Source organism: Thamnophis sirtalis, unplaced genomic scaffold, assembly GCF_051295495.1.
Source record: "Thamnophis sirtalis isolate CommonGarterSnake01/CBP01778 unplaced genomic scaffold, rThaSir2_p1.2 scaffold_2, whole genome shotgun sequence".
NCBI classification, from domain to species: Eukaryota; Metazoa; Chordata; class Lepidosauria; order Squamata; family Natricidae; genus Thamnophis; species Thamnophis sirtalis.
Window position 1 is genome coordinate 45,708,517 of NW_028261382.1, and position 24,864 is coordinate 45,733,380.

At 46.5% G+C, this 24,864-nt stretch overlaps 1 protein-coding gene across 2 annotated transcripts; it reads left to right on the plus strand.

Annotated features, from left to right (window-relative positions):
- Nucleotides 1-12,933: 12,933 nt before the first annotated feature.
- FOSL1 (FOS like 1, AP-1 transcription factor subunit) lies at nt 12,934-24,864 on the plus strand. 2 transcript variants are annotated; one of them, XM_087705290.1, is made up of 5 exons: nt 12,934-13,039; nt 18,903-18,910; nt 20,534-20,779; nt 22,484-22,591; nt 23,972-24,864. In XM_087705290.1, the coding sequence occupies exons 1-5, from the start codon at nt 12,934-12,936 to the stop codon at nt 24,464-24,466; spliced, it is 963 nt and encodes a 320-aa protein (XP_087561416.1). In that variant the 3' UTR covers nt 24,467-24,864. The 2 variants fall into 2 exon arrangements, with proteins under 2 accessions (XP_087561416.1, XP_087561415.1); XM_087705289.1 differs by lacking the exon at nt 18,903-18,910 and having other exon boundaries at nt 12,934-13,035.

Genomic DNA, 24,864 nt, shown 5'->3' on the forward strand with positions numbered 1-24,864 from the left:
GTTTGGAGAAGGCGGGTTGTGTGTGTGTGGGGGGGGGGTTAACCCAAACCTCGTGCTTTTGCAAACGCCGGTCAGGTCATCTTGAGGTGTGGGTCGCTTGAGGGAAAGAACATTTTTAGCCAGGGAGCATTTTCTCCAGCTGCCCTCCAGCCCTCCTTGTTCCTACACCTTTATTAACAGCAGCTAAATGCAGATCCATTTCTTACCTTTATAAGCCACCATTTTGCTAGAGCAGTGTTTCTCCACCTTGGGAACTTCAAGGTGGGTGCCAGCTTGCTTTAAGAGGGGTGGGCTTCAACTTCCAGAATCCCACAGCCAGCTTGCTTTAAGGAGTATGGATTTCAACTCCCATAATCCCCCAGCCAGCATGCTTTAAGGGGGGTGGGCTTCAACTCCCAGAATCCCCCAGTCAGCAAGGTTTAAGGAGTATGGATTTCAACTCCCATATTCCCCCAGCCAGCATGCTTTAAGAGGGGTGGGCTTCAACTTCCAGAATCCCCCAGCCAGCATGCTTTAAGAGACATGGATTTCAACTCCCATATTCCCCCAGCCAGCATGCTTTAAGAGGGGTGGGCTTCAACTTCCAGAATCCCCCAGCCAGCTTGCTTTAAGAGACATGGATTTCAACTTCCAGAATCTCCCAGCCAGCATGCTTTAAGAGGGGTGGGCTTCAACTTCCAGAATCCCCCAGCCAGCTTGCTTTAAGAGGGGTGGGCTTCAACTCCCATAATCCCCCAGCCAGCATGCTCTAAGGAGTATGGATTTCAACTCCCAGAATTCCCCAGCCAGCATGCTTTAAGAGGGGTGGGCTTCAACTTCCAGAATCCCCCAGCCAGCATGCTTTAAGAGGGGTGGGCTTCAACTCCCATAATCCCCCAGCCAGCATGCTCTAAGGAGTATGGATTTCAACTCCCAGAATTCCCCAGCCAGCATGCTTTAAGATGGGTGGACTTCAACTCCCAGAATTCCCCAGCCAGCTTGCTTTAAGAGGGGTGGGCTTCAACTCCCATAATCCCCCAGTCAGCATGCTCTAAGGAGTATGGATTTCAACTCCCAGAATTCCCCAGCCAGCATGCTTTAAGAGGCATGGATTTCAACTCCCATATTCCCCCAGCCAGCCATGTCTGACTGGGGAATTCTGGGAGTTGAAGTCCACCCGTCTTAAATTTCCCACGGTGGAGAAACCCAGGGCTGGGACATAGTTTGCGTCCACCGCATTGCCAGCTATTGTTGACAAGAGTCTTTGGGGCGAAGTTCCACCGTCTCTTTTATCACGCTAGAAAAAAGCTACTTTCTCAACTGCTCCAAAGTTATCGCTGTACATTCCTGCAGGCACAGCTGCTGCTCTGTGAAATCGCCAGGCGCTGCTGAGCAGGCGCTGGGAGCCAGCAGATATCATGGGGAAACTGCTTTAAATGCAGCCGAGGTGCCCTTGGCCTCCTGCAGCTGGCCGAAGGGAAGAAAACAGAATTGTTAAATAGCCTGTGTGATTTTGTTGGTGTTTTCTTTTTAAAAAATTTATTTTTATCGCTCTTCACCGATTTTGCAATAAAAACGCACCAACTATTTTAATACAACTTGGCGACTTGGGTTTGAGAAGGGTGGGGGGCAGACCACACTGAAATCATATTTAGGGGGTTTAAAAAAGTATAAAGCATCGGAAACTTGGCTTTTCAGTCTTAGAAAACCACCCAATCTATTTATTTGGGGGGGGGGCATTCATCTCCTCGAATGGCTTTCATTACTTTCATGGACTTTCATTAAAGGGAGGGAGGAAGGAAGGAAGCGAGAGGAAGGGAGGGAGGATAATGGAAGGGAGGGAGGGGGAAAGGAAGGAGGAAGGGAGGATAATGGAAGGAAGGGAGAGGAAGGAGAGAGATGACACAAGAAGCAAAGGGAGGGAAGAAGTGTTAAAGGAATAAAACACTGAAAGGATAAAGGATTAAAAAAAGGAAAAGGAAAATCACTAGCTCTCTCTGCTCAGTCCTTAAATGTTTCATAAAATCATCCCAAATAGAGTATGGAGCTCCTCTCTGCATTAACTTCCTTTAACAGAAGCTCCAGACAGAAATTCCACCTAGCTCTTTAATCTACAACACCCCCTCCTCCCTGCTCTTTGTGGATCCACTTGCTCTCTTCGATCTGTTGCGAGTGAAGACCGTAGCCAAGCCCCCCCCAAAAAACACTCCTTGGCATGTCATTGCCTCCTTCCTAGGGCTGAGAGAGCATGGCTGGCCCAGGATCAACCCAGCCACCTCCGTGCCTAAAGTGGGACTTGAACTCACGCCTTGTTTTTCACCCTTCCCCTAACCTGCACTAAAACCACAGTTAAGCACCACGAACCCAATGAGGAAGGGTCTCAGGACCCTCCCCTGGGGTTAACAAAGCATCTTCAAGCGTGCCCGGCACGCTTCGCGGTTCCACCCCCGGCCAAAAACGCAGGGTTTTCATAACACGGCTGATGAAAGAGGGAAGCAAAAGCGTTGACTCACTTTCCCCCCATTTCCTCTACGGCTGGTGGGTGGGCAGCGGGGGGGGGGGGGAGGAAGGAAATTAAGGCACCGATTGGCAAGTCCTGTTTCCCCCCCCTCCACACACACACACACACCGTTTTGTGCACTTGTGGGTGATTCAGACGCCAAGAATGGCATCTCTCTGATTCTCTTGCCAAAAGGATGAACAACTAAGTAGAAATGCAGAATGAATCACTAGCAAAAGTTGGTGGTCGGGAAATGGGGTGGGGGGATTGGATGCTTTGGTGAAGTCCAATTGGGGGGGGGCTCTCTGCCCTATTTATTCGGCTTTCCTGGGCTTTTGGAGGGAAAGAGGCAGAAATCCAACTGGTGGAGGTTTTTTTTTGCCTAGGATGCAGAAGGGAAGTTCAACCGGTTGAGCTGAGTAATAGATGAATAGAGTTGGAAGGGACCTTGTAGGTCATCTAGTCCAACCCCCCGCCCTGATGGAGGAGGAGAAGCAACGGTTGGAAGTTCATGAACGCATTCGAACCTGGAAATTCCAGAGAAATAGCAATAGCAGTTAGACTTATATACCGCTTCATAGGGCTTTCAGCCCTCTCTAAGCGGTTTACAGAGTCAGCATATCGCCCCCAACAACAATCCGGGTCCTCATTTTACCCACCTCGGAAGGATGGAAGGCTGAGTCAAACCCTGAGCCGGTGAGATTTGAACAGCCGAACTGCAGAACTGCAGTCAGCTGAAGTAGCCTGCAGTGCATCTTCCGACTTTGAAGGGGGGGGGCATAACCGGAGCCTTCCGATATTTGGGGGGGCTGCCCCAAAGAAGTGGAGGTCACACTCTTCTCCAAAGCACCTGAAGGCAGGACATGAAGCAACGGATGGAAACTAACCAAGGACAGAAGCAACCTGGAATGTAGGAGGAATTTCCCGACAGCAAGGACAATTAACCGTTGGAACTGCTTGCCACAAGAAGTTGTAGGCACTCCAAAACTGGAGGTTTTTGAGAAGGGATTGGCCAATGAGCGGTGAAATCACTTGGCTTTTGGCAATTTCACACGGGCAACGCCTGTTTGATTAGCTTTGTGTGTCTGTGTGTGTTTTGTGACTTTAGAAATTAGAAGCCAGTTAGAACTAAGGAGAAATTTCCTGACAGTGAGAACAATTAATCAATGGAACAACTACTTACCTATGATATATTGGAGACTGCAGAAACTAGATATATTTAGTACATCATTTTTTTTAAAATAACAATAATACAAGGCCAGGCAGCGAACAAAAATCCCTCTTTAAGCAACTTCCAGATTAACTGTGGAACTCTCTGCCACAAGACACAAACTTTGCATATCCGTACATCCAGTACTCTAGGTACCTTTAAAGAAAAAAAATACCTTTTGCTGGGCTCAGGAAAAAAACTCATTAAAGGTGTGAACTCTTCCCTGGAAGGATTACTCACCTTTATAACATGGAGCCTCCCCAACCAGGAGCAGGCTACCTGCCAGGAACATCTAAGTAGTTAGTTGTTGGAGGATTAGATGAAAGGCATATCCAAGGCTGTTTCTGCAAATAATTTATTAGGAAAGCTGAACTGGGAGGAAGTTTAGAAGTGGGAGGAAGGATAACCCCAGCGATCTCCCCACACACACACACACACAAAAGTCAACAAGGTTGAATCATTTTGTGTGGATAGGAAGAAAACTGACATAACTCACCCTGTGTCTAATTTTGTTTGAGTTTAGTAGCGACAACTCCTCCTGGGGAGGAAAGCGATGGCGAATCTAGACAGCATCCTAAAAAGCAGAGACATCACCCTGCCAATCAAAAGTGCCTCTAGTCAAGGAGATGGTTTTTCCAGTTGCAATGGACGGCTGTGAAGGTTGGACCATAAGGAAGGCTGAGCGCCAAAGAATGGAGGCCTTTGAACTCTGGTGCTGGAGAAGACTCCTGCATTGAGTCCCTTGGACAGCAAGGCCATCCAACTGGTCAGTCTTGGAGGAGATCCACCCTGGCTGCTCTTTAGAAGACCAGATCCTGAAGAGGAAACTCCAATCATTTGGCCACCTGATGAGAAGGAAGAAGGACTCCCTGGAGAAGAGCCTCATGCTGGGAACGATGGAGGACAGAAGAAGAAGGGGACTTCTACCTACCTATCTGTCTATCTGCCTGCCTGCCTACCTACCTATCTATCTCCTGAGAATCCCTTGGACTGCAAGGCCATCCAACTGGTCAGTCCTAGAGGAGATCCACCCTGGCTGCTCTTTAGAAGGCCAGATCCTGAAGAGGAGACTCAAAGACTTTGGCCACCTGATGAGAAGGAAGAAGGACTCCCTGGAGAAGAGCCTCATGCTGGGAACGATGGAGGGCAAAAGAAGAAGAAGGGGACAGCAGAGAAGGAGGTGGCTGGATGGAGTCCCCAAAGCAGTCAGCCTGAGCTTCAATGGACTCCAGAGGATGGGAGAGGACAGGAAGGCCTGGAGGAACATGGTCCATGGGGTCGTGATGCGTCGGACACAACTTCGCAACTAAGATCAACAAAATGACAACTTGGCCAACTGGATTGATGGAGCAAAATTGTGTAGTGAGATAACCCAGCAGCAGGTGAGTTTGTAATCCCAGGTACGGGGCATCTGTGGTCCCCCAGGTGCCAATCCTGCTCTCTCCTCCCTCTCTTCCCCCCTCCCCCCTGATGGGTGCTGGGAATTGTAGCTGCAGCTCTACAGGTATTCCTTAATTTACACCAGTTCATTTAATCAACATCTTCATTTAACCATCCCCATATTCGCTAGGGATTCGAACCGCTGAACTGCCGACCTTTCTGATTGACAAGCTCAGCCTCTTAGCCACTGAGCCACCGCCTCCCTGGTACCTGTTCAAGTAAGTCCTTGACTTACAATGATTTGTACAGCGACTGAAGTTACATCATCACTAAAAAAAAAAAGAAGAGGAAATTATTACCGTTCTTCACACTTATAATAGTTGCAGAATCCCCAGAATAAGTTGCTCAAACTTTGGATCCAACCAGCGAAGTCAATGGGAGAAACCTGATTCACTTAAGGACCCTGCGACTGACTTAGCGGCCGTAGCGATTTGCTTAACGGCAGTGGCAAAAAGGCCGTCAAATTGGACCCAGCTCATTTAACAACCGTCTCATTTAGCAATGGACATTCTGGTTGTAAGTTAAGGGCTGCCTGTACAGTGAATCAGGGCAGCGTCTGCAGGAAAGTTATCTTGCTATTCTAGGTTTTTTAAAAAAAAATGTTTCAGCCTAGATCAACATTTTTCAACCAGGGATCCAGTCACTCTGGCTCGTAAACCCTGATTTTCATTTAAAATGTTCTTTCTGAGCCAACTCAAGAAGCTCAAACTGTCCAAAGAGCTGCTGATTCAGTTCTACAGAGGAAGGATGGAGTCTGTCCTCTGCACCTCCATCACTGTCTGGTTTGGCTCTGCAACCCAACAAGGCAGACGGAGACTTCAGAGGAGAATCAGAACGGCAGAAAAATCCATGGCTACCAACCTGCCTTCCATTGAGGACCTGCACACTGCAGGAGTCAAAAGGAGGGCTGGGAAAATATCTACAGACCCCCCGCATCCTGGACATCAATTGTTTCAACTCCTATCCTCAAAACGACGCTAGAACAAATAGACACAAGGACAGTTTTCCCCTGAACGCCATCACTCTGCTTAACAACTAATTCCCACAACGCTGTCAAACTATTCACTAAGTCTGCATTATTATTACTACTATTCTTCTCATCCTTCCTATCGCTCATCTCCTCTCTCTTACGACTGCATGGCTGTAACTTTGTTGCTTGTATCCTTATGATTCATATTGATATTGATTATTTCCTGATTGCTTATTTGTACCCTGTGACTCTCATTAAGTGTTGTACCTTATGATTCTTGACGAATGTGTCTTGTCTTTCTACGTACACTGAAACCAGATGGTCTAAAGACAAATTCCTTGTGTGTCCAATCACACTTGGCCAATAAAGAATTCTATTCTATTCTATTCAGAATTCTCCTATTCTATTCTATTCTATTCAGTATTCTCCTATTCTATTCTATTCTGTTCAACATTCTCTTATTCTATTCAGAATTCTTCTATTCTATTCAACATTCTATTATTCTATTCTATTCAGTATTCTCCTATTCTATTCAACATTCTATTATTCTATTCTATTCTATTCAGTATTCTCCTATTCTATTCTATTCTGTTCAACATTCCATTATTCTATTCAGAATTCTTCTATTCTATTCAACATTCTATTATTCTATTCTATTCTATTCTATTCTATTCTGTTCAGAATTCTTCTATTCTATTCTATTCAGAATTCTCCTATTCTATTCTATTCAACATTCTCCTATTCTATTCTATTCAGAATTCTTCTATTCTATTCTATTCAACATTCTATTATTCTATTCTATTCTATTCAGTATTCTCATATTCTATTCTGTTCAACATTCTTATTCTATTCTATTCAGAATTATTCTATTCAACATTCTATTCTATTGTATTCAGTATTCTCATATTCTATTCTATTCTGTTCAACATTCTATTATTCTATTCTATTTTATTCAACATTGTATTATTCTATTCTAGTCTATTCAGAATTGTTCTATTCTATTCAGCATTCTATTATTCTATTCTATTCAGAATTATTCTATTCTATTCAGCATTCTCTTATTCTATTCTATTTTATTCAACATTCTATTATTCTATTCAGGATTATTCTATTTTATTCTATACTTATTTATATTCTGTTCTGTTCTATTCTATTCAGAATTATCTTATTCTATTCTATTCTACTATTCAGAATTATCTTATTCTATTTTACATTCTATTCTATTCTATTCTATTTTATTCTATTCTAAAACCATGGGAAACCAGCATGAACGGAAAGTGCCAGCTGAATGCCGGGCTACCCTTTTCTGCTCGGAGGTCAGTGCCCACTTACCTATTTTTCGTCCTTGGCTGACCTCCTGTTCCCACTTCTGGTTTTGGTTACGGGAGGAAAGAGACACAATTTCTGTAAGAGAAGATGGCTTGGATTGGATCCAAGCAACATACTTTGCAATGTGAGTGAAGTGACTCCAAGAAGAAAGGATGGATGACTCAGCTCTGAAGTTAAGAGAATACTCTGCCCCAACCCAGCTTCTGAGTTTGGCCCATCATCATCCTGGCCTCTCTCCACACGTGAGCCCTTACGATTTACTCCCCAAAGCCAGCGGCCCTTCGGAGTCAGAATTTCTCCATCTCTGCAACTTTAACATGGGTGGACTTCAACTCCCAGAATTCCCCAGCCGCACTACCGTGGGTGACAGGATAGCAGTCCTCCAATGTTTGAGAAGCTGCCCCAAAGAAGAAGGGGTCAAGCTGTTCTCCAAAGCACCTGAAGGCAGGACAAGGATCAATGGGTGGAAACTAATTGAGGAGAGAAGCAAGCTAGAAAATAAGAAGAAATTTCCGGACTGTGAGAACAATTAACCAGTGGAATAACTTGCCTCCAGAAGTTATAAATGCTTCAACACTGGAAGTTTTTAAGAAGAGATTGGACAAACAGTTGTCTGAAATGGCATAGGGTCTCCTGCTTGAGCAGAGGGTTGGATGAGAAGACCCCCAAGGTTCCTTCCAACTCTGTCCTTCCTTCCTTCCTTCCTTCCTTCCTTCCTTCCTTCCTTCCTTCCTTCCTTCCTTCCTTCCTTCCTTCCTTCCTTCCCTTCTTTCCAAAAAGGAAGCTTTTTAAGAAGAAACTGGAGAACCATTTGTCTGAAATGGTAGAGGGTCTCCTGCTTGAGCAGAGAGTTGGATGAGAAGACCCCCAAGGTTCCTTCCAACTCTGTCCTTCCTTCCTTCCTTCCTTCCTTCCTTCCTTCCTTCCTTCCTTCCTTCCTTCCTTCCTTCCTTCCTTCCTTCCTTCCTTCCTTCCTTCCCTTCTTTCCAAAAAGGAAGCTTTTTAAGAAGAAACTGGAGAACCATTTGTCTGAAATGGTAGAGGGTCTCCTGCTTGAGCAGAGGGTGGGCCTAGAACAAGGGTCACCAACCTTTTGGACCTCGGGGACCACTAAATTCATAATTTTAAATCCGGTGGACCATTCATATGAATTTTTTTAAAAGATAAATACTATTTAGTGCAATATAAAAAATGCAAATAATTGTTCTGCAGACCACCATAGTTTTCTCGCAGACCACCAGTGGAACTGGACAACCACTTGTCTGAAATGGTAGTGGGTCTCCTGCTTGAGCAGTGGGTTGGACTAGATGACCTCCAAGGTCCCTTCCAACTCTGTCTTTCCTTTCTTCTTTCTCCTTCCTTCTTTCTCCTTCCTTCCTTCTTCTTTCTCCTTCCTTCTTTCTTTCTCCTTCCTTTCTTCCTTCTCATCTCTTCTTTCTTTCTCCTTCCATCCTTCCTTCCTTCTTTCTCCTCCCTTCCATCCTTCCTTCCTTCCTTCTTTCTCCTTCCATCCTTCCTTCCTTCTTTCTCCTTCCTTCCTTCCATCCTACCTTCCTTCTTTCTCCTCCCTTCCTTCCTTCCATCCTTCCTTCTTTCTCCTTCCATCCCTCCTTCTTTCTCCCTTCCTTCCATCCTTCCTTTCTCCTTCCCTCCCTCCCTCCAAAAAAGAAGGTTTTTAAGAAGAAACCGGAGAGCCGTTTGTGTGGAACAGTAGAGGGTCTCCTTGGTTGAGCAGGGGGGATTGGACTAGATGACCTCCAAGGTCCCTTCCAACTCTGTCTTTCCTTCCTTCTTTCTCCTTCCTTCTTTCTCCTTCCTTCTTTCCATCCTTCCTTCCTTCCATCCTTCCTTCCTTTTCATTCCTTTCTTTCTCCTTCCTTCCTTCCCTCCCTCCCTCCCTCCCTCCCTCCCTTCCTTCCTTCCTTCCTTCCAAAAAAGAAGGTTTTTAAGAAGAAACCGTTTGTGTGGAACGGTAGAGGGCCTCCTTGGTTGAGCAGGGGGGATTGGACTAGATGACCTCCAAGGTCCCTTCCAACTCTTGTTCTTCTGTATTCAGAGCTCAATCACAGGGAGAAGCCGAAGCTGGCTGAGTCCTAGGTCCTTTCCCCTAGGTGAATCACCAAAATCCTATATGGCTGTGTCACATCCTGCCGGATCTTAAGAGAGAAAAAAGTTTTGGTTAACCCTTTACAGTTCAGAAGCAAATCCAGGGGAGTTTGGATGGAGGGGAAATTAGCCTTGGACGGGTGATAGAAAACCTAATGCCCCCCACTCCCCCCCCCACTTCCTCATTAAATACAACCAGGAGGTTCAAATTTTACAATTTCAATTCTGGATCTTTTTTTTTTCCTCTTTGAGACCCAGCCTCAGTTTTCCCATCTGTATAATGGGAGCAAACTTGGTCATTCCATTCCAGAGTAAAGAACGGATTGTGAATGAGCTAAAAGTTGTATTTTTTTTAAAATAAAATGAGATTACTCCCCTTCAAAGGGTGGTTTTCTTTTTAACAGATCAGTTTCCCCTTGTGAGAAGGAAGCCTTCAAAAGTTCTGGGGGTGAAACTGAAAAAAAAAAACTTTATAAGAAAATTTATTTTTCCCCCACCTCGGTCTGAATTTCAAATAATTTTACAGGAGAGCCCCCCCCCCCCCCGCTTAACTAAATTTTCTTATCTGCAAGGATGGGGGAATTGTCCTATCATCCACACCCGTCCGCCTATCGGTCAGGGGCTGATGGGTGTTGGAGTCCCGCCGCTTCCAAAGGACCCATGGTTTTCTCCTTTTTTTTTTTCTTATTTCAAAGTCCAGAGAACCTACGTTACTTTCTATTTCTCCTTCTTCTCTTTGAAGCAGTTTCCTTTTGAATTGCTTTCTATTCCTCATTCAGCCCTGTCAAAATCTGAATGCGAATCTAAAAAAGAGGAAGGTTTGCAGCTCACATGCTCACCTCATTCAGATTGGGGGTGAAACCCCTTCCTATGCTTGGACGAGAACTTGAAAAATAGTATCTTGATCTAAGCAAATAGGGGGGGGGGAACAAGCCCAAATAACAGAATAACAAGGATTGGAAGGGACCTTGGAGGTCTTCTAGTCCAACCCCCTGCTCAAGCAGGAGAGCCACTATCATTTCAGAAAAATAGTTGTCCAGTTTTTTTCTTAAAAACCTTCTTTTTTGGAAGGAAGGAAGGAAGGAAGGAAGGAAGGAAGGAAGGAAGGAAGGAATAACAGAGTTGGAAGGGACCTTGGAGGTCTTCTAGTCCAACCCACTGCTCAAGCAGGAGACACACTACCATTTCAGAAAAATAGTTGTCCAGTTTTTTTCTTTAAAACCTTCTTTTTGTGGAAAGAAGGAAGGAAGGAAGGAAGGAAGGAAGGAAGGAAGGAAGGAAGGAAGGAAGGAAGGAAGGAAGGAAGGAATTACAGAGTTGGAAGGGACCTTGGAGGTCTTCTAGTCCAACCCCCTGCTCAAGCAGGAGACCCACTACCATTTCAGACAAATGGTTCTCCAGTCTCTTTTTGAAAACTTCCAGTGTTGGAGCACCCACAAGTTCTGGTGGCAAGCCGTTCCACAGGTTAATTGTTCTCACAGTCAGGAAATTCCTCCTTAGTTCTACCTTTCCTCTCTCCTCTCTCCAATTTCCACCCAGTTGCTTCTTGTCCTGCCTTCCGGTGCTTCAGACATTCAAACCCTGCTCTCCCGTCACCCCCTGGTCCACCTTCTCATTAGCCAAGGCGTGCCTTAAATCCAGGTGGAAGCCAAAGGACATGAGGACAAAAGGAATAGAAATAAATAGGGCTGTGCTTCTAAAGGATCTTGTGAAGGGGATGGAGACAGGTGAGAGATCAGGTTTTGACCTGAACTGCGAATAAATATTTGATCTTTAAAGGTGTGGGGGGGGGGAGACAGGAAACCAGGTTTGCCCCCATTTTTTTTTTCTTCAATGAAACCGGAGTTCAAGACGTTTAGCTTCAGGATTGCAAACTGGCTCAATTCCCACTGGGGAGAAGTTAGGGGATTTCCCCGTTTCTGGCGCCTGGGGTGGGATCTGAGTCACCTCCGTGAAGAATGCACCGAGGCCCTTTGGATGAGACAGATAAGTTTGACACGTGCCCAGCATGAAGAAGAGGAAGTGGGGGGGAAAGGGACGTCGGAGAAAGTTGTTACCCCCATCGCTTCCTTTATTCCCAAGCCCACCTGCCTCCCGCTCCCCGATTTCCACTACAGGTAGTTAGTCCTCGATGTACGACCACGACTGAACCCCCCAAAACTTCTGTTGTTAAGCCGGATGGTTGTGAAGCGAGGTTCGGTGGTTCGAATCCGCAGTACGGGTCCCCTGCATGAGCAGGGGGTTAGACTAGATGACCTCCAAGGTCCCTCCCAACTCTGATACTCTATTCTATTCTCTATGCTATGCTATGCTATGCTATTCTGAATCCTATTCTATTCTATTCTATTCCTTATTCTTTTCTGGCTGCCGCCGTTAAGCGAATCCCTGTGGTCGTGAAATGAGGAACCCCGTTGCAAAGCGAGTCCGGCGTTCCCCGTTGACTTTGAGTTCGCCAAAGAGGGAAATCACGCAACCGCCGGGACATTGAAACCGTCGTAAAGACGAGTCAGTGGGCCGAGCGTTTGAATTTTCATCCTGGGGATGTTGCAACGGCCCTAAGTGTGTGGGGGGGGGGAATCACTCTTTTCAGGGTGGTTGTAACTCTGAACCGGTCACTAAATGAATAGTTGTAAGTTGGGGACTACCATATGCAAACAGCTCCATGGCCTAGAGTTGGAGCTCACAATCAGGAGGTTGTGAGTTCAATCCTAGGTAGAGGCAGATGTAGGGTCTCCTGCTTGGGCAGGGGGTTGGACTAGATGACCCCTCAAGATCCCTTTTAACTCTGTCAATCTGTTATACTTTTCTGTTTCCAGCAAGAAGAGCAGCCTCTGGGCATGTGCAGAGTGTAGAGAGCACTCAAAGCCTCTTCCCCCACCCCCTCTCTTCTGAGCCCCCCTCCAAAGCGTCCAGATTCTGTATCCCCCCACCCCAAAAAACACGGTTGGCCAAGCCCGCACGTGCGAAGCCGGCACGAGAGGGGAATCCTTTTGGCGGCGAGCCAAACAGGAAGAAACCAGCCCATTTAAGGGCATCTGCGTCATCGTCTCGTGATTCACGGTTCGGGAGAAACCAACCGCCTCCGCTCGTAGGGGGGGGGACGCGTGTTGGGTGAAACCCTTCGGATTTCCCCCGGGAGGGCGTGGGAAGGCGTGGAAGGTCGGTTTGGATGTAAAATAGTTTTTTTCTCTCCCGTGAGCTGCTCGGGACGGGGTTCCCCCCTCCGGTTCGCGGGTGAGAAAGTTTAAATCCCCTCCCTCGGCCTCCCCTCCCTTTGGAGACAAGTGGAAGAGCCCGCGCCGGGAGTCCCCATTCATAAAAAAAAAAAGGCCAAGGTCGCCGGCGCTTGGCTTCTTTCGGGCATCGGAGCGTCGGCGGCGGGGCTGAGGCCGGCTAGACATGTTCAAGGGTTACGGAGGAGGAAGGCCACCTCCGCCCGCAGCTCCGCGGCCGCGTTTACCCGCCTTGCCCTCCGCAGTCCGCCCGGGATCTCAGCAGCAAGTAAGTTTCCCTTTGCTTTCGCTCTCTTTGGAACTCTGCACATGCTCTGGGGATGGAGGGGGGGGGAGTCTGGACTCCGCTGGGATCGCGGCGGCGAGTAACTTTCCCCTTCCCCCCTCCCTCTCCCCCCATCTCTCTCTTTTGAACTCTGCACATGCTCTGGGGATGGAGGGGGGGGGAGTCTGGACTCCGCTGGGATCGCGGCGGCGAGTAACTTTCTCTTTCCCTCCTCCCTCTCCCCCCCTCTCTCTCTTTTGAACTCTGCACATGCTCTGGGGTACTCTACACTTCGTAGTCTGCCGAGATGCCAACAGCAAGGACGTTTCCCCCCGTCCCCCCTCTCTTTTGAACTCTGCACATGCTCTGGGGATGGAGGGGGGGGAGTCTGGACTCCGCTGGGATCGCGGCGGCGAGTAACTTTCTCTTTCCCTCCTCCCTCTCCCCCCTTCTCTCTCTTTTGAACTCTGCACATGCTCTGGGGATGGAGGGGGGGGAGTCTGGACTCCGCTGGGATCGCGGCGGCGAGTAACTTTCTCTTTCCCTCCTCCCTCTCCCCCCTTCTCTCTCTTTTGAACTCTGCACATGCTCTGGGGATGGAGGGGGGGGAGTCTGGACTCCGCTGGGATCGCGGCGGCGAGTAACTTTCTCTTTCCCTCCTCCCTCTCCCCCCCTCTCTCTTTTGAACTCTGCACATGCTCGGGGGTACTCTACACTTCGTAGTCTGCCGGGATGCCAACAGCAAGGACGTTTCCCCCCGTCCCCCCTCTCTTTTGAACTCTGCACATGCTCGTGGGGCGTGGGGGGGGAGTCTAGACTCCGCGGTCCGCCTGGGATCGCAGCGGCAAGGACGTTTCCCCATTTCCCTCTTTCTTTTGAACTCTGCACATGCTCGGGGGGGATTCTAGTCTTCGCAGTTTCCCCGGGGACTCAGCTGCCAGGAAGTTTCGCCTTGCCCCCCCCCCCTCTGTCTTTTGAACTCTGCACACGCTCAGGCGACTCTAGACTTCGCAGTCTGCCCGGGATGGCAGCAACAAGCAAGTTTCCCCCATTCCCCACCCCTCTCTCCCTCTCTCCCCCCCTCTCTCTCTCTTGAACTCTGCACATGCTTTTGGGACTCTGGACTCCCCTTCTAGCCCAGCTCTTTGTGTATGCTCAGAGGCACTGGTCAGAAGGCTTCGGGGGGAAAACCCACTCTCAAATAGTGGATTTTGGAATATTTCAGAAATCAGGGGTTTAACAGCAGCAGAGCTGGAAGGGAACCTTGGAGGTCATCTAGCCCAACCCCCTGCACACGCAGGAGACCCTGTACTAGGGATTCTAACCGCCGACCTTTCTGATCCACACGCTCGAACTGTCAAAGCAGGAGTCAAAATCTGGATTTTTCACGTGTCTTGAAGTTGATCCTTGTCAGGGATATCCAGCTGCCAATCAAACACGGGGTCTGTTACTTAATCCGGGAACTCAGATGTTGTGGGAAAGGGGGCCTCTCCCCTATTTTATCCGCTGTAAGAAAGAGGGTAGAGTTAATCTGAGATTATTTGAGATTTAAATTTGAAAGACGATCCTTCTACCTTTGGGGGCAAAAAGTGTGTCAAGATCCAGTTTAAAAGAGAGGGGGGGGGAGCATTGATCCAGGAAAGATTTGCTTGCTGATCTGGGGGTTCAGCCAATCAAACCAGAGTCAAACCAAGGTTTGTGAAGGGGGTTCAGTTATTTCCTTCCTACGCTGGCGTGGAGGAAGGAGCCAGCTCTGCAATGCCACCAAGTGAATATTTTCAATTATTTTCAATCTTAAACCTCTTCCTGCCCGATTTTTCAACCTTGGCAGCTGTCAGCTTGGGTGGACTTCAACACCCAGAATGCCCCAGCCAGCGTGTGGAATTCTGGGAGTTGAAGTCCACTCATCTAAAAGCTGTCACTTGAGAAAAAAAAATTAAAATAATAGGATTCGGTGACATTCAATGGCCTTTTTCCTATTTCATGGTTTGCTGGGAGATTTGGGAAACTTTGAGAATAAGTTCCTTTTACACTCTTTAAAAAAAATGCTGGATCAGGTTGGGAAAAAAACTTCTTATTAACATTAACAGAGTCGGAAGGGACCTTGAGGGTCATCTAGTCCAACCCCCTGCCCAGGCAGGAGACCCTACATCTGCCTCTACCTAGGATCGAACTCTCCCCACCCCCTCCAAATCTTACGGAGCAACAAGCTCTTTCTTCTAACGTCCACTGCTCCTAGCAATGGAGGTTCTCCTAATCTCACCCCCTCTCCCTCTCGTGCCCCATCTCGGCTGCTCCTTCTAGTGGCAAGGAGTTCCCTGGGCTCAAACTTCCTTCCAGAGCTTGTTTTGCAACGTGTTTTCCTGCAGCCAGGATTTCGTTCTGCGTGGGTTTGTAAGGGGGGGGAATCCTCATTTTAACAAACAAGTTGCTGAGTAATGGGGTTTTTTTACCACACTTTTAAAAGGTTGCTTTCCCACTCTCCCCCCTCCCCCAAATACCTGAGTCATCGGCTTCAGGCAACGAGGTTCGATTCCTCGTCTTGAAGGGCTGGCTGTTCTTTGTGCTGCGTCATAAGTGTGAGTCATGGCCAGATTTGTCAGAAGAGAGTCACCCGTCCTCCAGACGGAGCGTTAAGAGTTGGCCACGCCCTTGTGGGACCCAGTTTCCAAATGGCTGGGGAGTTTTCCTTTTCTCATCCTTTCCCTGGCTGGTGAAATCTCTCTCCCCACCCAACCCCCCCCCCCCCCCCGAGGGCATGGGTACCTGGGCCTGCCCGAACAGGCCTACCTCGCAAGGGGATTGGGTTCCCAGCCCTTTGAAGTCTGACATTAATAGACTATAATACAATGCAATAACTCGGCAGGAGCTAAGGATTTAAAAAAAAAAATAATTCGTTCTGATTTGGATCATGCTGGTTTTAAAATCTCGACTTTTTTTTTTAAGTTGACTGCCATTTGTCTGAAATGCTTGGGCAAGGGGTTGGACTAGAAGATCTCCAGGGTCCCTTCCAGCTTTATCATTCTGATTGTGATGGGGGTTGGACTAGAAGACCTCCAAGGTCCCTTCCAATTATGTCATTCTGTATTCATACATGGGGTTAGACTAGAGAAGCTCTAAGGTCCCTTCCAACTCTGTCATTCTGGATTCTGATGGGGGGTGGACTAGAAGACCTCTAAGGTCCCTTCCAACTCTGTCATTCTGGATTCGGACAGGGGGTTGGACTAGAAGACCTTTAAGGTCCCTTCCAATTATGTCATTCTGTATTCTGATAGGGGGTTGGACTAGAAGATCTCCAAGGTCCCTTCCAACTCTGTCATTCTGGATTCTGACGGGGGGGTGGACTAGAAGACCTCTAAGGTCCCTTCCAATTATGTCATTCTGGATTCTGACAGGGGGTTGGACTAGAAGACCTCTAAGGTCCCTTCCAATTATGTCATTCTGTATTCAAACATGGGGTTGGACTAGAAGACCTCTAAGGTCCCTTCCAATTATGTCATTCTGTATTCAAACATGGGGTTGGACTAGAAGACCTCTAAGGTCCCTTCCAATTATGTCATTCTGTATTCAAACATGGGGTTGGACTAGAAGACCTCTAAGGTCCTTTCCAATTATGTCATTCTGTATTCAAATATGGGGTTGGACTAGAAGACCTCTAAGGTCCCTTCCAATTATGTCATTCTGTATTCAAACATGGGGTTGGACTAGAAGACCTCTAAGGTCCCTTCCAATTATGTCATTCTGGATTCAAACATGGGGTTGGACTAGAAGACCTCTAAGGTCCCTTCCAATTATGTCATTCTGTATTCAAACATGGGGTTGGACTAGAAGACCTCTAAGGTCCCTTCCAATTATGTCATTCTGGATTCAAATATGGGGTTGGACTAGAAGACCTCCAAGGTCCCGTCCAATTATGTCATTCTGTATTCAAATATGGGGTTGGACTAGAAGACCTCTAAGGTCCCTTCCAATTATGTCATTCTGTATACATACATGGGATTGGACTAGAAACCTCTAAAGTCCCTTCCAACTCTGTTGTTGTTGTTGTTGTTGTTGTGATTATTATTATTATTATTATTATTATTATTATTATTATTATTATTCCTATAAAATCCTTCTGGGGGGTTTCTTTGGTCAGCTTAAAATCCAGGATTTTAACCCCCCACCCCAAGTCTGCTTTCAGCCAGCCAAGCTCTCCAGAGAAGGGCCTGTCTGCCAATGGCGTTCCTTTTTACCAAAGTCTAGAGGGGTAGACTTCTCCTGTCCACGGAGGATCCATTTTGCCTCAGGGCGAGCAACGTCCTCTGTGAATCAGCCATTCTTCCCCTTCCCCCCCACCTCCCATGGATCCTGCCTCTGTTGAGAACGGACATCTTCCTGCCCCGGTAGAATTTGTCATGTTTGACTAAGTGCTGTTGTCGACAGAGGTGTGTGTGTGTGGCTCTAACCACTCCACTCCCTTGTCCGTCCAACCTGGAAGCAGCTGCGGAACGGACTTGCCCCTAGCGGAAGCTAAATTAATTCCTACCCTCCCGTGGCCGAAATCCTCCACAATCAAGCCGGAAAACATTCCTTTCCTGTTGTGTTTGCCCACAACAATTGTGGAGTCATGTAAATACCTGGTGATTGCACAACCTGGGGAAACAAAATGAGTACACGCTCCTTGTTTGGATCGGTGGAGAGGAAGAGAATAGAATAGAAATAAGAATAAGAATACCATGCAATACATGAGTAAAATTAATAGAATAAAATAGAAATGAGAATGAGAATACAATACTCATTCTAAGGAACAGACTAGACTCAATAGAATAGAATAGGGTAGAATAGAATAGAATAGAATAGAATAGAAAATATAGAGAATAGAATAAGGAATAGTGTAGGATAGAATAGAATAAGGAATAGAATAAGGAATAGACTAGAATAAGGAATATACTAGATTAGAATAAATAGAATAGAATGGAATATAAAATATAGAGAATAGAATAAGGGATAGGATAGGATAGACTACAATAAGGAATAGGCTAAACTAGACTAAATAGAATAGAATATAAAATATAGAGAATAGAATAAGGAACAGAATAAGGAATAGAATAGAATAAGGAATACAATAGAATAGAATATCAGAATAAAGAATAGGGTAGAATAAAATATAAAATATAGAGAATAGAATAAGGAATAGTGTAGGGTAGAATAGAATAAGGAATAGAATAATGAATAGATTAGAATAAGGAATAGACTAGATTAGAATAAATAGAATAGAATAGAAAATATAGAGAATAGAATAAGGAATAGAATAGAATAAGGAATAGAATAGAATAAGGAATAGAATAGAACAGAATATCAGAATAAAGGATAGGATAGGATAGGATATTAGAATAAAGAATAGGGTAGAATAGAATATAAAATATAGAGAATAGAATAAGGAATAGTGTAGGATAGAATAGAATAAGGAATAGAATAAGGAATAGACTAGATTAGATTAAATAGAATAAATAGAATATAAAATATAGAGAATAGAATAAGGAATGGAATAAGGAATAGAATAGAATAAGGAATAGAATAGAATAAGGAATAGAATAGAATAAGGAATAGAATAGAATATCAGAATAAAGAATAGGATAGGATATCAGAAGAAAGAATAGAATAGAATGACAGAGTTGGAAGGGATCTTGGAGGTCTTCTAGTCCAACCTCCTGTCGGAATACAGAATGACAGAGTTGGAAGGGACCTGGGGAGGGGAGGGAGGGCTTCCATTCTTGTTTTGAGCCTGGAAGGCATAAAAACACATTTGAAGAGGGGAGACCCCTATCCAGGTTTGGGTGAAGCAAAGGGAGCTTAATGGTGGCTTGTCGGAAGGTCTCCACCCCTAGGGAAGCAGGTCAAAAGCCATGGCCTTTTTACGCCACTCAGAAGGCCTCGCCCAGCGAAATGACGCCAACACCCCACGCAAACAGCCGGGCGTGACCCACAAGCGTGCCAAGAGCCTCCAGGGGAAGGCAGAGGCTACCGGGGAACTAGGTCAGGGAGTGTATGGCAAAGGGTTGCAAGCGGGTTGCACATTCTGGAACTTTTCACCTCCCATGCACCCGATGGCTGGGGACGCCCTCTGAACATGTGCAGAGGGCTTCCCCCTCGCGGGGAAAGATGGGAGAGGCTGATAAGATTAATTTTGAAGGCTCCTGTGTTACTTCGGGCCTCCTGGGCCTTTTTGCAAAAGTGAATTTCTCTTAGTTGAGCAACTGGGGAAACATTTATCACTCAGCCAGAAGGCAGTAATATAATTTTGGTCCTTCCTTCCTTCCTTCCTTCCTTCCTTCCTTCCTTCCTTCCTTCCTTCCTTCCTTCCTTCCTTCCTTCTTCCTTCTTCCTCTTCCTCCTCCTCTTTGCTACACCTTACTCTTCTCTCCCTTTTTTCCTCTTCCTCCACCCTTCCCTCCTCCTCCTCCTTTTCCTTCCTTCTTCCTCTTCTTCCTCTTCCTCCTTCTCTTTGCTACTCCTTCCCTTTCCTCTTCCTCTCCTCCCTCCCTCCTTTCCTCCCTCTCTTCTTGTTTCTGTCTCCTACCTTTCTTTCCTCTGTCCCTCCTTCCCTTTCCGACTTCTTCCTCTTTCTTTTCCCGTTTCCTTCCTTCATTCTTCCCTTCCTTTCCATCCTTCTTCCCTCCCTCCCCCCTTCCCTTCCTTCTTGTTTCTGTCTCCTACCTTTCTTTCCTCTGTCTCTCCCTCCCTTTCTTTTTGACTTCTTCCTCTTTCTTTTCCCTTGTTCCCTTCCTTCTCTCCTTCCTTTCTATCCTTCTTTGATTCCTCCCTCCCTCCTTCCTTCCCTTCCTCCTCCCTCCCTTCCTTCTTGTTTCTGTCTCCTACCTTTCTTTCCTCTGTCCCTCCCTCCCTCCCTTTCCCTTTCTTTTTGACTTCTTTCTCTTTCTTTTCCCCTGTTCCCTTCCTTCTTTCCTTCCCTTCTATCCTTCCTTCTTTCTTGTTTCTGTTCCTACCTTTCTTTCCTCTGTCCCTCCCTCCCTTTCCCCTTCTTTTTGACTTCTTCCTCTTTCTTTTCCACTGTTCCCTTCCTTCTCTCCTTCCTTCCTTCCTTCCTTCCTTCCTTCCTTCCTTTTTGTTTCTGTTCCTACCTTTCTTTCCTCTGTCCCTCCCTCCCTTTCCCTTTCTTTTTGACTTCTTCCTCTTTCTTTTCCCATTTCATTCCTTCTTTCTTTTCTTTCCATCCTTCTTTCCTTCCTTCCTTCCTCTTTCTTCCATTCCTTCCTTCCCTTCCTCCTCCCTCCCTTCCTTCTTGTTTCTGTCTCCTACCTTTCTTTCCTCTGTCCCTCCCTCCCTCCCTTTCCCTTTCTTTTTGACTTTCTCTTTCTTTTCCCCTGTTCCCTTCCTTCTTTCCTTTCCTTCTATCCTTCTTTCCTTCTTTCCTTCCTTCCTTCCTTCCTTCCTTCCTTCCTTCCTTCCTTCCTTCCTATCCTTCTTTCCTCCCTCCCTCCCTTTCTTCCTCACACAGAAATTCCAGCCAGATCCCACAGCCGGGACCAGTGCCACCACTGCCCCTTTTGTGCCCAACCTCAACACCATCACTACCAGCCACAACCTGCAGTGGATGGTGCAGCCGTCCCTCATGGGTGCCTCCCCGGGACTCCCTCCGTTCCCCCGGCCGTATCGCTGCCCGCATTACCCAGCTGGCCTCCGTCCTGGCGTCATTCGCACTACGGGCCCCGGCCTAGTGCCCCGCCGGCGTCACTCCGAGCACGTGAGTATCTGGCAAGAGAAAAACTCCACCACAAACACTCAAGGAATATTTCATTTCTTTACACCTTTTGCTATCCTTGTTTTTAATCAATAAAAAAGATCATGCTTTTAAAAATATATATATATATATCCAGGCGGAGTTGAAGTCCTCACAAATTAAGAGTTGTCAGGTTTGGGGGAAACTCTCCCTTCCAGCCCCTTTTGTGGCACTTCAATTTGCACAAGTTGTGTCAAATAAATTTTAAAAAGGAAAAAAGTTTGGAGAGATTAAAAAAAAAATTCTCCTGGATTTTTTTCCTGGTGTTTTGCACCCCCTGCTGGCCATTAGGTGACATAACCATCCAAGGCCCCAAACCAACCATAACGGGAATAAGAGGGCTGGAAGGGAGCTTGGGGGTCATCTAGCCCAACCCCCTGCTCAAGAAGGAAGCGCTATATACCAATTCAGGCCAATGGCATTCATGCAGGGGTGGGTTTCAATTTTTTTTTACTACCTATTCTGTGGGCATGGCCTATTTTGTGGGTGTGGCTTGGTGGTCATGTGACTGTGTGGGCGTGGCCAAATTCACTTAACAACGCTCTTGCTTAGCAACCAAAATTTTGGCCTTGATTGTGGTCATAAGTTCTTCCTTCCTTCCTTCCTTCCTTCCTTCCTTCCTTCCTTCCTTCCTTCCTTCCTTCCTTCCTCCCTCCCTCCCTCCCTCCCTCCCTCCCTCCCTCCTTCCTTCCTTCCTTCCTTCCTTCCTTCTTTCAACATTGGATGGAGAAGCATCCCCTGATCTTAGCATTGAAAAATGGCTGGACCAGAGGTGGTATTCAGCAGATTCTGACCAGTTCTGGAGAACCGGTAGCAGAAATTGTTGAGTAGTTTGGAGAACCGGTAAATACCACCTCTGGCTGGCCGCGCCCCCATCTATTCTCTGCCTCCCAAGTCCCAGCTGATCAGGAGGGAATGGGGATTTTGCAGTATCCTTCCCTTGCCATGCCCACCAAGCCATACCCACAAAGTGGTAGTAAAATTTTTTTGAATCCCACCACTGGAAGATTTCTTGAAACAAGCCTGTCTTTTTCATTACGAAGAGAGGGCTTCATGGTCTGCTTTCTTACATAACACCGTAATCTTGGTTTGCAGTCTGGAAGTTCAGTCTCGAATCAACCAGAATTGGTCTTAAGAACAGTTTTGAAAAATTGGCGTGTCCCCCCCCCCATAAACAAATACTCCTCCACTTACAACCACAGTTAGGATCAGATTTTGCGCTGCTAAGCAAGGCGGTTGTTAAGCGAGCCGCACCCAATTTTACGACCTTTTTGTGCCACAGCTGTTCAGCGAATCCCTGCGGATGTTAAATGAGCCACAGTCGTTAAGTGAATCTGGCTTGCTTGCTTGTCAGGAGTCGCAAAAGGGGAACTACGTGATGCTGCGGCCGTCATAAATATGAGCCAGTGGCCAAGCACCCGCAGTGGTCAAAAGTGCGAGGAACGGTTGTAAGTCACTTTCAGTGCCGTCCCAAGTTTGAACAGTTGCTAAATCAACGTACGTTGTAGGTTGAGGACTACCTGTATCTTGGTTTCCTGGAGGGTGTGTGTGTGTGTTTGTGTGTGTGTGTGTGTGTGTTGCATGCAAGGTTGTGTTGTGCGCTGTGCTGTGATGGAAACGGTCGGTTTGCGATTGTGTAGTTGTGAACTCCGGAATTCTCCTTTGCAGCTGACTCCGGAAGAGGACGAGCGACGGAGATTGCGGAGAGAACGCAACAAACTAGCCGCCGCCAAATGCCGCAATCGGCGCAAAGAGCTGACCGACACATTGCAAACGGTACGTTCGAGGCAACATTGAAGAGCATTCGCACAGCGGTCCGCAACGGGCTCGCTGGGGTCAGTCTGGATGACTTCTGAGGTTCCTTTCCGGGCCTGGCAGCCTGGGCTTACAAAGGGTGGGCGGGGGTCGTCCCAAGGAAGGGCTTTGTTTTCATATGGGGGATTTGGGGAAGGGGGCCCTGAGTCAGTTCCTGGGGTTGGGAGGGGGCTGGTATAATTCTGGTTTGCAGTCCCGGTTTGCGAAACGGGTTCCTTTGGTAACCAGGTTAATCTAGGACAGGCAACAAGTGAGCAGTAGCCATTCTTCTTATGAATGTCGTCTTTCTTCCAATGGCACCCTAACCCTAAACTCCAAACTAAGTAATCTGAACCTAAAAAATAATATAGACTTTCCTGCCTAAGCAGGGGGTTGGACTAGAAGACCTCCAAGGTCCCTCCCAGCTCTATTCTATTCTGTTCTATTCTATTTCTATTCTACTCTATTTCTATTCTGTTCTTTCTATTGAATTCTATTCTATTCTACTCTACTCTATTCTATTTCTATTCTATTCTATTCTATTTCTATTCTATTCTATCTCTATCGAATTCTATAATAATAAAACCATAAACCATAAACCATATTCTATTTCTATTTATTCTATTTCTATTCTATTTCTATTCTATTTCTGTTCTATTCTATTTCTATCAATTTCTATTCTATTCTATTTTTATTCTATTCTATTTCTATTCTATTCTACTCTATTTCTATTGAATTCTGTTCTATTCCCTTGAATTCTGTTCTATTCAATTCTATTCCATATTCTCAATTCTATTCTATTTCTATCGAATTCTATTCTATTCTATTCTATTCTACTCTATTTCTATTGAATTCTGTTCTATTCCCTTGAATTCTGTTCTATTCAATTCTATTCCATATTCTCAATTCTATTCTATTTCTATCGAATTCTATTCTATTCTATTCTATTCTATTCTATTCTATTGAATTCTGTTCTATTCCCTTGAATTCTGTTCTATTCAATTCTATTCCATATTCTCAATTCTATTCTATTTCTATTCCATTCCATATTCTCTATTCTATTTTTTTTCTATTCTATATTATTTTCTCTATTCTATTCTATTCTATTCTATTCTATTCTATTCTAATTTTACTATCGTATTGTTTTCTTATTCTCCATAGCACCTTTGAAAACACTCACTCAATGAAGTCCAAGAATACAGGTACATCCAGGTCCAACAATTATCCGGCCTTTTTTTTTTAAAAAAAACCCTCTTCGCTAGAAAGGCTCCCCCCCAAAAAAACATCCAAAAGGATCGGATCTCCTTCCGGATCCAAATCTAAGCCCCTTCCCCTCTTTTCTTTATTTCCCCCCCTCCCCAGGAAACGGACCAGCTGGAAGCTGAGCAATCATGTCTCCGGAAAGAAATTGCTGAATTACAGAAAGAGAGAGATCGTTTGGAGTTAGTTCTGGAAGCCCACCGTCCCATCTGCAAGATCCCGGAAGAATCCTCCAGAGATGAGGATGGGGGCTGCTACCGCCGCCCGGACACCCGTTCCCAATCGCCGGAGAAGCAGGCGCCAGCCCCAGGGCCCCAGTGTGGCTCTCGCCGGGCGGCCCCGGTGCCCCCTAGCATCATCCTGCCCCCGATGGGCCTGCTGGAGCCGGAGTCTTTGCATACCCCTACACTCATGTCCACCCCATCATTCACTCCCTTCACCCCAAGTTTGGTCTTCACCTACCCAGCACCGGGAGACCCCGACGGGCCCTCGGGGTCCGGCTTCCCCTCCGAGCCCTGCTCCTCTGCCCACCGACGGAGCAGCAGTGGAGACCACTCCTCAGATTCCCTCAATTCCCCCACTCTGCTGGCACTTTGAGGAAACGGCCTTGGGTTGGGCTGTCTCGAATCTTGTCCCCGTTTTGGGGAGGGGGGTGTTGTCAAAGGATTAACCGTCCTTCCTGGCTACCCCCAATTCCCTTTGGATTCCCTTTGCGACCCCGGTTTCCAACCGAAGTCACCGGACTCCTGCTTTCCCCGCCCAGACGCAGGCATCAGGTTTCTAGTCCTCAAGACCAGCGGGGGGCCTCTTTTTCCTTTGGTCTGGAAAAGCCCCGCATTCCAACCAGGGTTGTGTTCTTTCGCGAAACACTAAAATATCTCTTACTCTTGTCCTTGCCCTCGCCTTTATAAGGGCCAAGTGGCTAGTCCTCAAGACTGACCTTTTTTTCTTTTGACATTCTCTTTCTGGAAAACAAGTGGGAGTTTTCAGGTCCT

Bases quoted from the DNA above. Each gene is read 5' to 3' on its own strand.
- FOSL1 (XM_087705290.1), top strand. From the start codon at position 12,934: ATGTTCAAGGGTTACGGAGGAGGAAGGCCACCTCCGCCCGCAGCTCCG. The intron at 20,780-22,483 runs GTGAGTATCTGG...TCTCCTTTGCAG, and splicing joins GCCGGCGTCACTCCGAGCAC to CTGACTCCGGAAGAGGACGA. The intron at 22,592-23,971 runs GTACGTTCGAGG...CCCCCTCCCCAG, and splicing joins TGACCGACACATTGCAAACG to GAAACGGACCAGCTGGAAGC.